The sequence below is a fragment of the Dromiciops gliroides genome, chromosome 6 (genome assembly GCF_019393635.1).
Source record: "Dromiciops gliroides isolate mDroGli1 chromosome 6, mDroGli1.pri, whole genome shotgun sequence".
In the NCBI taxonomy this organism is placed as follows: Eukaryota; Metazoa; Chordata; class Mammalia; order Microbiotheria; family Microbiotheriidae; genus Dromiciops; species Dromiciops gliroides.
In genome coordinates, this window is record NC_057866.1 from 208,325,701 (window position 1) to 208,340,541 (window position 14,841).

The 14,841-nt window shown below is 37.1% G+C and overlaps 1 protein-coding gene across 5 annotated transcripts in view; it reads left to right on the forward strand.

The window, feature by feature from the left end:
• Positions 1-7,883, forward strand: part of STOX2 (storkhead box 2) — a 337,214-nt gene extending 329,331 nt beyond the window's left edge. For all 5 annotated transcript variants that reach the window (XM_043970549.1, XM_043970550.1, XM_043970547.1 and 2 more), the window contains one exon: positions 1,046-7,883. In XM_043970549.1, coding sequence (XP_043826484.1) covers positions 1,046-1,238 — 193 coding nt within the window. In that variant the 3' untranslated portion in view covers positions 1,239-7,883. The remainder of the gene's footprint in view (positions 1-1,045) is intronic.
• Positions 7,884-14,841: the final 6,958 nt, after the last annotated feature.

Here is a 14,841-nt window from a genome sequence, read left to right on the forward strand (position 1 = left end):
GTTAGGAAAATAGTTTCAAGCCATTTAAACTTGAGAAATTAACCAAGAAATTGAATAAAGCTGTTAAAGCATTTTTAGCACATAGAGTCTTCCAAGGAAAAAGGAAGGAAAGAATAAATATATGCCCCACAACTGAATGGGAAAAGCAAATGTTATTTATTTGCTTTCACAATATTTGAACTAATTTCAAGTAATGTTTTCCCCTAGAGCCTTGGCATGGGTTGGAGTGCTATGCAATTTAGTCAGGTCCTACCAAGTGGAATGGCTTTGAGTACATACCAAGCAATGGGGACCACATGACTGCCCTCCAAGGCAGAGCCCAGTTGTTTGGGGGAGGGTCATCGCCAGAAGATGGGCTGCCATGCAGGGTGGTGAATTCCTGGGCCACAACCTCAATGAATCTCTCTTAGGTTTGTGATCTGTGCCTGTGGCAGAAATAGGCACATCATTCACATGGTCAATTTTTTCTAAAGTGTTTGGACTAAGGGATAAAATTTGACCCAAAGATCAGACTAAAAAATGTACTCTCTAGAGTGCATTGAGGATCCCAATTTTAATATAATTGAACTCGTTCTACTAGTGTGTGTGTGGGGGGGGGAAGTCATCATCAGCCCAGTATGGCAAAGTTCAACAAATTCAACAGTAAATTCATTGACCCAATTTGGTGGCATTTACTTCTTTTCGTGCCAGCCTAAAATGAAGGCATTATGTGTGTATGTTTGTGTTTTTAAAAATATCCATCTGATGTCTGTCTAGCACGTGACATCTTGAAGTAGTTTCCTTGAGTTAAAAAAATCCAACTGTGTGTTCAGCCATCTGAAATCCTTTAGCCCATTTAACGTGCTAGTATTATAACATGTTGACTCGTGAAAACTTCTGGAATCCATTTTTGAAGAAGCATATGTGAGTAATCAAGTTGGGGTAGTTTATTGATCTGACATTACGAACCAACAGAGGAAGTCCATTAAATACATCATTCTCTCCTCCTCTGGCACTCGATATGTAATTATTTATGTGAAAACTTTTTTTTTTCTTATTTCTCCAGTACCCGTGAGAGCCTGGCTTCCAACACTTCCAGCATTGTTGAAAGTAACCGTCGTCAAAATCCAACCCTGAGCCCTGCGCACATAGGCGCTGCTCCGGCATTCAGCTTCCGCACAAGTACAGACCCCTCAGCAAACGAAGCCGAGAAGTTACCGAAACCCAGTTGCTTGCAAGCTTCTGTTACTAGTGTGTGATAGTCATTCTGCCTTCTCCAATCTTCTGTCTCATCCTGTATGGCAAAGTTTACGACATTGGGACTGATGTTTACATCTTTGGGAAGACAAGCATCTCCACCACAGTTTTGGTCTTTGCTTAAAACTGTGCTGCTAAGTAGGCTAGGACAAAAAAAACAAAAAGAAAAAAAAAACAAAAAGAAAAAAAAATCTTAATTTCCCAGTATTGTTTTTCACGTTTATGGCTCTGTAGCAAACAGACTAGCCCAGTAGGGGTAATGTGTATACTTTTGCTTAATTGATCATAACTGAGCACATAGGTGAGAGTCTAGCCACTGTAGGTGTTAGCTGCATTTTTTGGTGTCATGCGGTTGCTAATTCCATTTACAAATGCCACAGATGTGTGATAATGCTCCTAGTCCATGGTTGAACGGTGCCACAGAACTGATCCTTGACACTTATTTTCCCCCAAGCTAAGCCACCACAGAAAGCATAAAAATAAAAGGCACAGGTCACCTTGAGGAAACACAACGCCAAGCCAAACACTACTAGAAAGGACCTCAGCCCTTCTCTGTCTGTGAATTATTTATACACCCATCGCTTTCACTGTGAGTTCTCATGATTCTTTTTTTTTGCAGGAACCCTTGGAAGTGAATCAGAAGGGATTGTGTTCCAATTAATGGGTGTGTTTTGTTTTGTTTTGTTTTTTTGTTGGTGAATATCAGATGCTTGTCTGATTCTTAACCTTCCATAACTATACAAACAGGAATATAGGCCTTTGAATTTGAAGTGGACAAAGGAAGGGGGAATTAACAACTTGGCTTAGCAACAGCACTAAGTGATGGAAAAGGTAATGTGGATTTTTTTTTTAAGTATTAAATCATGTATCTTAGGGAGGTCATTTTATTCTTGTGATACTTATGAAGTTCCTAGTTTAATATAATAGAGGAAATAACTAATTTGTTTAAATGAAAAGCAATTTCTTTGTGATACAAATGAAGAGTATGGCCTGAGGAGTTTATTTCTTTCTAATGGAAGGACATAATTCTATTTTATGTAGTTTTAAATAGAATGCCTAAATTAGGCTGTGGAAAATAATCTTTAGTGGTTATATGGAAGAGCAGATTTAGGGAGAGTTGAAAGTCAGACCTTTGATTCCTGGAAAGATGTTTGTGGACATAGAAAAACACGATTTGAGTGGAAATAGAATTGTGCCCATGTGATTAAGAGCAGGAGGCCCTCATTCTACAGGTGTGGCATACAGATAATTTGTACTCCCCTAAAATTTCCCAGAATAATTATGCATATATGAACTATGCCAGAGTAATGTTTACAGATACATTGTACCAACTTTCAGGAGTCACTCTTAGGTAGGCTTAGAGATATCATTAGCCCATACTGTTCCCACAAATGGTTTAATGTTTTGGTTTGGTTTCTAGTTTAAGGCATTAAAGATGCCTTTCCACAGCTTAGGGATTATTACAAAGATACCAAATTTTCAGTCTCAAAATCAGTTGCTATTTGAAAGTTCTAGATTTTTATTAGAACAGCAAATGAAATATGTAGAAGATGAAAATGATTTGTTTAAAAAAAAGTGAGGCAAGGCAGTGATATAGAACTGTATGAGGATTCTCTTTGTGATGGGTTCTTTTTGTTTGGTTTGGTTTTGGCTAGCCAGGTATTAAAAATGAATTTTACATACTCAATTGTAAATGTAAATTGTGGTTACATCTCAGATTTTGTTAGCAGGTATAACATTTTTTAAAACACTTCTGTCTTAATATGATTTTAATCACTAGAATCTCAGAAATCTGTTCAGTCTTATATTTTAGGGTTGTATGCAATTTGTAGATTACCTCCCCCCACCCAACTCCTCCAAATTGTTTTAGAACTTGAAACACTTGGGGATTTTCTTATTCCTTTTCAGATATTTGAGAGGCACATGCATCAAATTCCTTATTTGTGGTATTGAGAATTCCTTTTTATGTTGCAATTAGACATTCCCTTGCATTTCTGAGTAGACTCCTAAACCAGTTGGCCTTCATCCTCATTCCTTATTTCCTCTATGGCATGCCATGTCTGCTCAGAAATGCATCGTTTGCCTTGTCGTTTAAATATGTGCAGAAGGAATGATGATATATCTGGTAGACTCCAGGGTTCATTTCTTTGGGGAGGTGTATACCATACAGTTAGTAAATTTTCCACATAAATTCATTTAAAAAAAAAAACAACCCCCATACTTCGAAGTTTATATCATGCCATTGTGTTTCATAATAGAAATGTCAGGATGCTATGTTAACCTCTAGTTGGTCATCTGAAAATAGCCACTTTAAAAACTCAGCATATGAACAGAAAAGAAAAAAATCACTTATCTAAGAGAAACGTTTTAAAATAAAAATTTGTCATGCATTAGACAAGAAGTTAACAGACTAATGAAAACTATACACTATCTGCCAGATAAGTGGTGTATATATATGATTTTTTAAAAACCTCATAGACCAGCAGTCATTAGTATTGAAATTATAGACTTTTTAAAAAAATGGAATGTAAACAGGAGTTTCAAATAGAAACATTTTCATCTGTATTTAATTTTTGCTCTTGGGGAAAGAATGGATTTACAATGGGATCTTAAGGCTGTTCTGTCTTGGGGTTCTTGGTGACCAAATGCTTGGGCCTCTCTCCAAGAGTTTCTGATACCATCATGCTCCTTCCATGAGATTAGAGCTTTCTGTTACGGTTTCTTATCTGGTCTTCTCTTTTTGTATATCGACTGAAAGGTTTACAGAACTGAGTTAGGTTGAATATCTCTCTGTGTGTTCAACTTTAAAAAGGTCAACACATCTGTCAGTATTTTGCACATTTAATATGTATTATTATAATACAACATATTACTTTATGGTAATTTTATTTTCACATATAACTACCTCCATGAATTCAATGAAATGGCAGCAGTGTGTTCAAGGGTATTATAAAAAGTAAGGTTAAAACTTTCTGAAGCATCGGGTCACAATATTCTCTCTGTGTGTTGACATGTGTTTAAAGTCACCCTTCTCCCCCCATTTTCATGATTCCTTTTCATTTTTTTTTTACTGTGTTTGGTTTTTCAGATTCAATCTTTTTATTTCTCCTCAAGAAAGCTCATGTGATTTTTTTTTGGTTGTTCATATCAAGAGAACATTTACAATTTTTGTCTTTTTCCCCATCCCTGCTAATATTTTTTTTTTCTGGTAGGTAGTTGCTAAGTGTGATTTAGCAGGCCATTTGCACCTCTTAGAGTTTTAGGTTTTATAAGGCAAAGAATACACATCAGATATTTGAACTGCCAACTTTGAAGCACTTTGGGCCCCAATCTGCCTTCTCTTGCATGCTAACATATCAAGTCAAATTTTCACTTTACTTGAGAGAGCTGTGCTGGACATTCCATTCTCGCTATCTGTCTCATTCTCTCCATCTGTTTCTCTCTCCCTCCCTCTCCCCCACTTCCATTCTCCCTTTCTCAGTTGTTCACTCTGTGCTAGACCATATGCCATTTTCTATATTGTGCACATCTCAGGGTACCTTAGTGAGTAGATTAAGAAGGGTGCCATCCTATCAAGACATGAGCAAAAGAGCCAAAAGGGAGGTAGCTTTGGGGAAGAGGGGGGAGAACAAATCATCTCTCTTACTGTGCTTTGAAACTTTGAGATTTGGGTTTTTGTCCTAAAAGGCCACAAATCAGAGACTAAGCTGTATATTAGCTATTCCCAGACCCCTCTTTTTCATAACCAGCATTTAAGAATTTTTTTTTTCACAGAGTCACTACAGACGGAGGGACTCTGCAAAAGGAAGCGTGAACATCATTCTCTTTCAGTTTGGTGCAGCCAAAGTTTAAAAAAAAATCTGCCTGGGGGTAAACCACTTCTTACCACAAAGTGTACTTGAAAATAAAGTTTTGAACTTAAATTATAGAAATATTGCTCATAATCATGACACTTTTCCTGATGTGTCTCACAAAAGCAGCATTTGGAACCTATTAAAATAGTGATGGATAAGAACTTTGCACACAGTTCACCTTGGATCTCAAAGCGCTTCCAAAACATTCAGATTCACCAATGCTAAACAAACACAAAACAGTGGGTGCTCTTTCTTATAACACCTATTTGGGGAAAAGAATGATCTGGTGGTGAGACGAGTTCACCCTCAGGGGCAGTTGTTGATTACTAATTATCTCTTTTCTATTGGATTGATAGGCCATCCTGAGAAAGCACTAAATACAACACTTGCTCCCCCCTCCCTATAAAGAGAATAATAAATGTCCATTAAATATTATCAAGTGTCAATAAAGAGAAAATAAATCCTTTACACTGTCCATTTTTACTTAGAAATTTCAGGGCTTTTAATGAATTTTATATCATCCCCTCAGTTTATAGAATGTGAGGCAAAACTACAGACAAATTAATGGACACCCCTCCCCAAATATCCCACTTGAATCAATGGTAGTTCTAGACATACTCCTTCATCTATGATTTTTATATTAAGCTTCCACATCTTCTATGCCACAATGACATTCTTCAGGAACATGGCTGCTCTTGGCAGTAGAAGGTGCTGAATAAACATTTTAATTAAAAACTTTATCAAGTCCTTTTTACGGAGCTGTTGGGCACAAAAGGAGAATTTGTACAATTCATTTCAGCCTACTCCTTTGGAGGCTCTGGATTACAGAAGGGAGCTGGTCTGGTTATCCTTGTCCTCTAAAATGGGAGGGATAAAAAACAGCCTTAAACTGCAACGTGCTCCTCAGAACTGGCCAGTCGACAGAGCTGTCCAATGTGCTATCACACTTGGGAGCACCCAGAGCACAGCATTCCCTCTTTGGGCCACCTCCAGTACCATCTTGCCTGCTTACAGAAGACAGCTTATACTTCCTCTGCTTCTGTCTGCAAGTGGCTCTTCTCTGCACATTAGGGTTAGGAGAACTAAAAGTATATTGAAAACACCTATGTGGGTTTGGGAGCCCTTACCTGGCTTTGGTTCAATAAGGTCTGGGCTGAATACAAATGACTCTTAAATGCCTTTGCCAAATGGACAAATCAATACTTTCGACTGGTTGGAACCTGCCAGTTGGCATTCCCCACTCTGCTTCAAGAAAGCTTTACAGTGTTAAGAATGCGTTCTGTAGTCTTATTTTTCTGGGAGAGTTATTCAGGAGATAGATGCTCCTTCAACTTTACACTTAAAAAAAATCACGGTTAAATTCCACTTTTATAGTAGAATGAGGTACTGGAATCTCCCAGGAGAAGTTAGTTGAAATTGTCTTTGCAGCAGCATCCTGACAGGTGCCACAGCTTTTGCAAATAATCTTGGGTCTCTACAGTTTTCTATATAGTTTGCTGTGGGTCATTTGGAAAGACTGGAATTCTAGAAGACTGATGTGGATTAGAAATGTGATTTGGATGTGAAAATTAAATTTTCTTCCAATGATTATACACATTCTCTTTCCCTCTCTCTCCCCTCCTCCCACTCTCTCTCCCCCTTTCTCCCTGCCTCTCTCTCTCTCTCTCTCTCTCTCTCTCTCTCTCTCTCTCTCTCACTCACTCACTCACACACACATACCACCCCCCCCATTACAGGGCTTTAATATTTTGGCTTCAGATATGAACATCTACCACCATACCAGCTGAAGGCAGGGGACGTTTCCCAAGTGGCGACTGGAGGAGGTGAGGAAACCATGGAATTGCAGACCAATTCTGCCCATGCCTTGCCTCCCCATTCCAAGGGCTGACCTCAGTACCCCTGTTCCTTATTGCTCCCACCAAAAAAAGGTACCAAATCTGGGATCTTGTGAAGATCTCATCTGATTTATACCCATCCTTTGCAGTTAGGTGAAAGAATCATTGAAGTGCACACATAACAAATCCTCCCTTTCCTGTCCCATGTCCTGTCCCCCCTTCCATCTCCACCTAGATGCTGATACACCGCCACATGTTTCCACATTGGAAGGGCAGACAAATGTGCAGTATTGTGCACACATGCTGGGTTAGGGGATAGAGCCACCCTAAGGTCACCTCCATGTAAGTATGACAGCTATAAAGAAGGTCCTTAGAGTAGTTGGCATAGCTATTACTTTAGAGATGAGACTTCAGTTTAAATACTAACTTTAAGGGATCATAATTCTGCAGGTATCTTTCCCTGAGTGACTGAATGTGACTGTTGCATTAGGTTAAATGAGTTAAGAAATGCAAGTGGGATTTACTGTATGTTAGAAGGGAGTTTTGCAGCCAAGACTGCCTTGAATAAATGTGTTTGCACTGAAAAAAAATTTTTAAAAATTTACTTGGTCTCTGGTTGCTGTAAAGGTCATCCAAGATGGATGTTCTGTTTATATTGTATAGTATTTCATATGAAATAATTACAGCTCATGAAATGTCTTCCCTAATGTTACTGATTTATAACAGCACATTTGTAACATGGTTTTTATTGTGTCTGTGTACCATATTGTAAATGATGATTACTTGTCATGCTTAGTATAATAACTTAAAAGGAAAAAAAAGGACAGGGATTTTTGTAAGTCTATATTTGAAAGTCCCTCCACATGGTAATATTGTGTTCATGTTGTTTACGTAGTGTCGTGTGAAATATCCATTTTGGATTGTGTTACTTTTTAAGATATTAAATAACATTTGGTTATATGTCTAAGTGGATTTTTTTTTATTTGAGAGAAAACATTTTAGATGATGCCAATTATTTGTCCCTGAAACTGAGACAGTTTTTGACAACAGATACACATCTCAGAATATTTCATAGGATTGGCCATTTCTTGTTGAAACGAGAGAGGAGAGAAGAGGGGAGGGGGATTCTTATATAAGGAATTTCAGTCTTCTAATACACATCAAAAACTTGGAGAGACAGGAGAGGAAAAAGGAGATGGAATGCTGCAGGTTGGTGATTTTTTTAAGAATTCCTGAAAATGAACAGTTTTTAAGATATTTGAATCAATTTGAATTTGAACATTATTGAAGCTAAAAAGTATCTGGAACTGAGTTCTAATTTGAGATATAACTATAAAGTAATATTATATATATATATATATATATAGTAATATATAATTTTTAAAAACCAGGCAGAACAGAGTATCCATCCCAATGAGTGATAACCCTTTCAAGTCAGTCATTAGGAGGACTCAGAGTGTGTCTTTGTGCACATACAGTATTATATATAATATATAATGTGTGTATAAATACATACACACATATGTATGTGTTCTATATGTGTGTATGACATATGTGTATATACACCCAAAACAATGGATAAAGTATTTTACTTGTAGTCAGAAAGCTCTGAATTTGAATCCTGCTTTGGATACTTCCTAGCTATCTGACAGTGGGTGCATCATTTTCAACTGCTTTTTGCCTCAGTTTCCTCATCTGTAAAATGGGGGGGTAATAATAGCATGGACTTCACAGGGTGGTTGTGAGGATCAAATGAGATAACATATGTAAAGTGTTTTGCCAACTTGAAAGTACTATCTAAATTATTCCTATTATAGAAATGTATGTACAGGTACACACGAATACATATGTGTATTCCATTAATGACATTGTCCCAAACATTTCAGTAGGTGTTCAAAATGAAGATTATTGGGACAATGGTAAAGATTCACTTGGCAATATGTATTTGGAAGAGGTTATGAGTTTAAAGGAAAAGAGATGTGGCATGGTAGGTCCAGTAGGGGCCATTCTGTATATATTGAACAGCTTAAATAAACCTAAGAAGGAAGAGGAAAGGATAAAAGATGGTACTGGGGGCCTCAAGAAAATATTGAAATAATGAAGCAGGTTCAGGTTTTTTAAGTCAAATTGTACATATGACTGGACAGTCATGATGGTGGCACTATTTCCTGAAGAACTTTGATAGAAATTATTATGGGTAGGGTGGGAGGAGAATCCAAGATGGCAGAGTGACACCAGCATTCTTACCAAGCTCTCCCAACACATCTCTCTACAACAACCTAAAAACCCCACCAAACTGAATTCTGAATGGAAATGCCAACAAAAAGTTTCAATGAGTTGTTTTTCTAGCCTAGAATAGTTTAGCAAGATGGATTTGTAGACACTAGGGTCGGGGCTGGTAAGGAGCACCCTATGGCGGAAGCAACATCACCAGGAGCAGACCAGCACCTAGAAATAAGGTAACTAAACATCTGGTCAGATAGAGATCCCTGAGGACCCCTGTTCTAGTACTGGGAGCAGGATCTGGTGCCATTTGGCAGCTCTGTCACCATATCCCCAGTTATGGGTCACAATTCCAGGTTGGAAAGGAGCAGAAGTGATTGTGAGGGAGCAGGGGTTCTACCTGGATAAAAAAAAAAAAAGACCAAAGCACAGATCAGAAGAGCATTGATCCGATCTCTCCCCCAGATTACACCACTCACCACTTTGGAAGCAATGAAAACTTTAGGCTCCTACTGAGCTATTAAAACAGGTTGGACATAAATGACAAAAGCTCAGGCCAGACACTCCTGCTTTCCCCAACGTCCTGTCCCCTCCCCTCTCCTACCTCAGAGATGAGCAGAACCCAACTCAACAAATTCCAAAGTAAAGAAATAGACTGGAAAATGAGCAAACAAAAGCGAACTTGACCATAAAAAGCTATTATGGTGACAGTGAAGCTTAAGACAGAAAATCAAAAGATGATAATGACTTGAAAACACCTACATGCAAAGCCTCAAAGGAAAAATGTATATGGGACACAAGTCCAACAAGAATTCCTAGAAGAGATAATGAAAGATTTAAAAAATAGAAGAAAAGTTATTTTAGAAATCAGAGTGGTAGGGGGCAGCTAGGTGGTGCAGTGGATAAAGCACAGGCCCTGGATTCAGGAGTACCTGAATTAAAATCCAGCCTCGGACACTTGACACTTACTAACTATGTGACCCTGGGCAAGTCACTTAACCCTCATTGCCCTGCAAAAAAAAAATCAGAGTGGTAGAAGAAAAATTGGAAAAAGATAAGAACAATACAAGAAAATTATGAAAAGAGAATCAATAGTTTGGTAAAAGAAGTACAAAAATATACTGAAGAAAATAACTCCTTAAAAATCTGAATTGTCCAAATTCTAAAAGAGGTCCAAAACCTCAATGAAGAAAATATCTCCTTAAGAATTAGAAATAGGCAAGTGGAAGTCAATGACATGAGATATCAGGAAACAAACAAATAAAACAAAGTCAAAAGAAGAAAAAGTGATCTCATAGGAAAAAAAAATGACCTGGGACACACATTAAGAAGAGACAATTTAAGAATTATTGGTCCACCTGAAAGCCATGAACAACAAAAAAAGAGCCTTGACATCCTATTTTAAGAAATTATCAAGGAAAATTGCCCAGATATTTTAGAATTTGAGGGCAAAGGAGAAATTAAAAGAATCCACTGATTACCTTCTGAGATTCCAAAATGAAAACTCCTAGGAATGATAACCAAAATCCATCTTCTAGGGGCAAGGGAAAAATATTGAAAGCAGTGAGAAAGAAACAATTTTAATACTGTGGAGCCACAGTCAGGCTCACGTGGGATTTAGCAGCTATTACTTAAAAGAAGTGCAGGGATTGGTATATGAAATTCTAGAAGGCTAAGAAGGTAGGATTACAATGAAGAATGGCTGACTCTGCAAAGTATTCCTGATGAAAAAAATAGAAGCCAAATAAAAAATTTGACATTCAAAAACACAAGAGAAGCATAAAAAGGCAAATATGAATGAGAAACCTTAAGAAACTTACCAAGACCAAACTGTCTACATTCTTATGAGGGAAAATGATATACCTAAACCCTCAGAACATTATCATCATTAGGGCAATTAAAAGGAATCAAATTAGACAGAGGACATGGGTGTGAATCTTATGTTTGGGTGATCTCAAAAAAGGAATACAAAGGTGAGGAAGAGGGATACACTGGGAGAAGGGGAAAGGGAGATGAAGAGTGTGGGGATTATCTCATAAAAGAGTCACACAGAGTTTTTACAATGGAGGGGAAAATAGGGTGGGGGAAGTAGAATGTTTGAATCTATCATCTGAACTGGTTCAAGGAGGGAAGTATACACATATATACACACAATTCCAATACAGTATAAACTGAAGAAATATGCAAAGGAGGAATACTGTCATATATCTTCTATGATGAAAACATGATTTTGATACCAAAACCAGGAAGCACAAAAACAGAGAAAGAAAAATACAGACAAATTTTTTCTAGTTATTACTGATGCAACAATTTAAAATAAAATGCTAGCAAGGAAATTACAACTATATATTACAAAGATCATATACTATGACCAGACTGGTTCAATATTAGGAAGACTACTAACAATCTACCATATCAACAACAAGAATCACATGATTATATCAATAGTTACCCCAAATACAACATCCATTTTAAATTTTATTTTGGTGGGGCAATGAGGGTTGACTTGCCCAGGGTCATACAGGTAGTAAGTGTCAAGCATTTGAGGCCGGGTTTGAACTCGGGTCCTCCTGAATCCAGGGCCAGTGCTTTATACACTGTACTATCTAGTTGCCCCCAACATCCATTCTTAGTAAAAATGCCAGGAGAGAGGAATAAATGGAACTTTTCTTAAAAGTATATCTATCTAAAATAAAAAAAAACAAGCTTTATCTATAATTGGGATAAATAAAAAATCTTCCCAAATAAGATCGGGGTGAATCAAGGATGCCCATTATCAATAAAAAATAACAAAACTAATATGATTATATCAATCGTTGTAGAAATATTTTTGGCAAAATATGACTGATTCTAAAGCACAGAAATAATTGGAGCCTTTCTTAAAATAATAATTTCTATCTAAAACCAAGAACAAGCATCTGTAATGAGTCTAAACTAGAAAGCCTTTCCAATAAGATCAGGAGTGAAGAAGAAAGGGTGTCTTATCACCATTATTATTAAGTATTGTATTGGAAATATTTATAGCAATGAGACGAAAAAAGAAATAAGAAGGTTAAGTATAGGCAATTAGCTAACAAAACTATCACTCTTTGCAGATGATATGATGGCATAGAGAGCCTTGGAGAATAAACCAAAGAAACAAAAACAAAAACAAAAAAACCAAACTAGTTGAAACAATTAACAACTTTAGCCAAGTTGCCAGATATAAAAATAAACCCATAAAAATCATCAGCATTTCTATATATTACTAACAAACCCTAACAAGAAGATATAGAGAAATTCCATTTAAAATTGCTGCCGGCGGGAGGGGGGGCAGCTAGGTGGTGCTGCGGTGGATAAAGCACTAGCCCTGGATTCAGGAGGACCTGAGTTCAAATCCAACCTCAGATACTTGGCACTTACTAGCTGTGTTACGCTGGGCAAGTCATTTAACCCTCATTGCCCTGCAATAATAATAATAATAAAATAAAATTACTGCAGACAGTATAAAATACTTGGGAGTCTACCTTCCAGGACACATGGGAATTATATGAACAAATTATAAAACACTCCACAAAAATAAAGACAGATCTAAATAACTGGAAAAATGTTAATTTTTCATGAAGTTTGCAGGAAAAGCCAATATAATAAAAATGACAATACTACCTAAATGAATTGACTTATTCAGTTCCATACCAATTAAACTGCAAAGAATTACTTTATATAGCTAAAAAAAAAACTCATCTCGAGGACCAAAAGACCAAGAATATCAAGGGAATCAATGAAAAAAATGTAAAGGAAGATACAGTACCACCTGGAATCTAGCAGTACCAATTTTCAAATTATATTGAAAAGTGGTAATCATCAAAACAATTTTATCCTTGATAAATGGAATGTTTGATCAGTAGAATATATTAAATACACAATGTACAGAAGTAAATGAGCTTATGCTAGTGTTTGATAAACCCAAAGGTCCCAGCTATTGGGGTAGGAATTCAGTCTTTGACAAAAACTGCTAAACAAACTAGAAATTAGTCAGACAAAAACTAGGCACAGACCAACATCTCACACTGTATACCAAGATAAGCTCAAAATGGATATTTGATTTAGATATATCAGATCACATCATAAGGAAATTAGTGGAGAAGAAATTACTTGTCAGATCTATGGATACTGGAAGAGCCATGAAGGGTGATGGTATCAAAAAAACCTGGGAAGACATACGAACTGATGCAATGTAAAACAAGCAGAATCAGAACAACTTACATAGTAACAGCCATTTTGTAAACATAACCAAATGTGAAAGACCTAGTAACCATTTAATGTAATGATTTGTTAGAACTCCAAAGGATTCATGATCAAAAAAGCTATCCGCTTCCAGATAGGGACTTTATGGATTCAGAATGCAGATTGAAGCATATGTTTTTCCTTTGTTTTTCTTGCTTCCCCTCCCCCCAAACATGGCTAATGTGGAAATGTGTTTTGTATGACTTCATATTTAGAATGGGTATCATGTTTCTTGCCTTCTCAATGGGCAAAAGGGTGGAGGGAGGGAGAGAATTTGAAACTGAAGATAAAAATAAACATTTTTTAAATTGGCCTGTGGATCAAATATAATTAGTTTCTATTTGATCCACAGGCCAGTGGCAAACAGTGGAGTGATATAAATAACATTTTTTCATCTCTTTTAGGTTATTGGGTTTTGTAGTCCTTGTATTAGTCCTTTTAGAGTGAAAGCTGTATGTTGCTGGTAGAAATACTTTAGGTGATTGTTAAGTAAATGTTTACAAACCCCATTCCTGTTAGCTAATTCCTGGTAGGCAGTGGACTATGGCCTGGGGTGGCAAAGCAGAGATTTGGGTTGGCTTCAACGGCTGTCTCTGACACAAATTGGCTAAGTGAGTTTAGGCAAGTGCCTTAAGCTTTCAATGCCCCCAGGTGACTCTCGGTCTATAAATTGCAGAGAAAGTGTGAAGAGGGCCCTGGAAAACCAGGTTTAGATTAAACCCATTGGGATTTGAATGAAGCTACTAGATTATACCTTAAACCCAAATCACTCTGGCTCTCATTGATTGGCCAACATGAGGTCCCAACCCAAACCTCACTTGGCCATTGCTTGGATTTTGGTCACAGAGTGAGCAATTGCTTCTGTTCTGGCTAGAAACCCTGAGTGTCTTCCTCTCCCATATTGAGAGATAGGTAGGGGTAGGGGTAGGGGTAGAGGTAAAGGTAGAGGTAGAGGTAGAGGTAGAGGTAGAGGTAGAGGTAGAGAGATGATAGATATATAGTGATATATACATATATTAAAAATTTATATATATATATATAAATTGATATATTGATCATATTGATATATGTGTATATCATATATACATACATGTACATTCATATATATATATATATATATAATTTTTTTTAAATAAGCAAACATCCATCTTTTGCTCCATTTCTTAACTAGTCTTAATTACTGAATGGGCATTGCCTCAGGCAAATGGAGACCTGGGAAAGACCTTAGCTTAAAAAGGGACCATCTCCAGTTGTCTTGACCTAGGTTTTGCCACTGGACCCAGAAGGCTGTGGAGGAGAAAGTAAGGCTGGTGACTTTGCACAGCCCTGCTTCACTTAAATTCAATTCACTGCAAGTCAAAACATCACCCTCCTGATGTTATTGGTCCTCTTGGAGAGGAAGGACAAACACTAAACAGCAACAACAA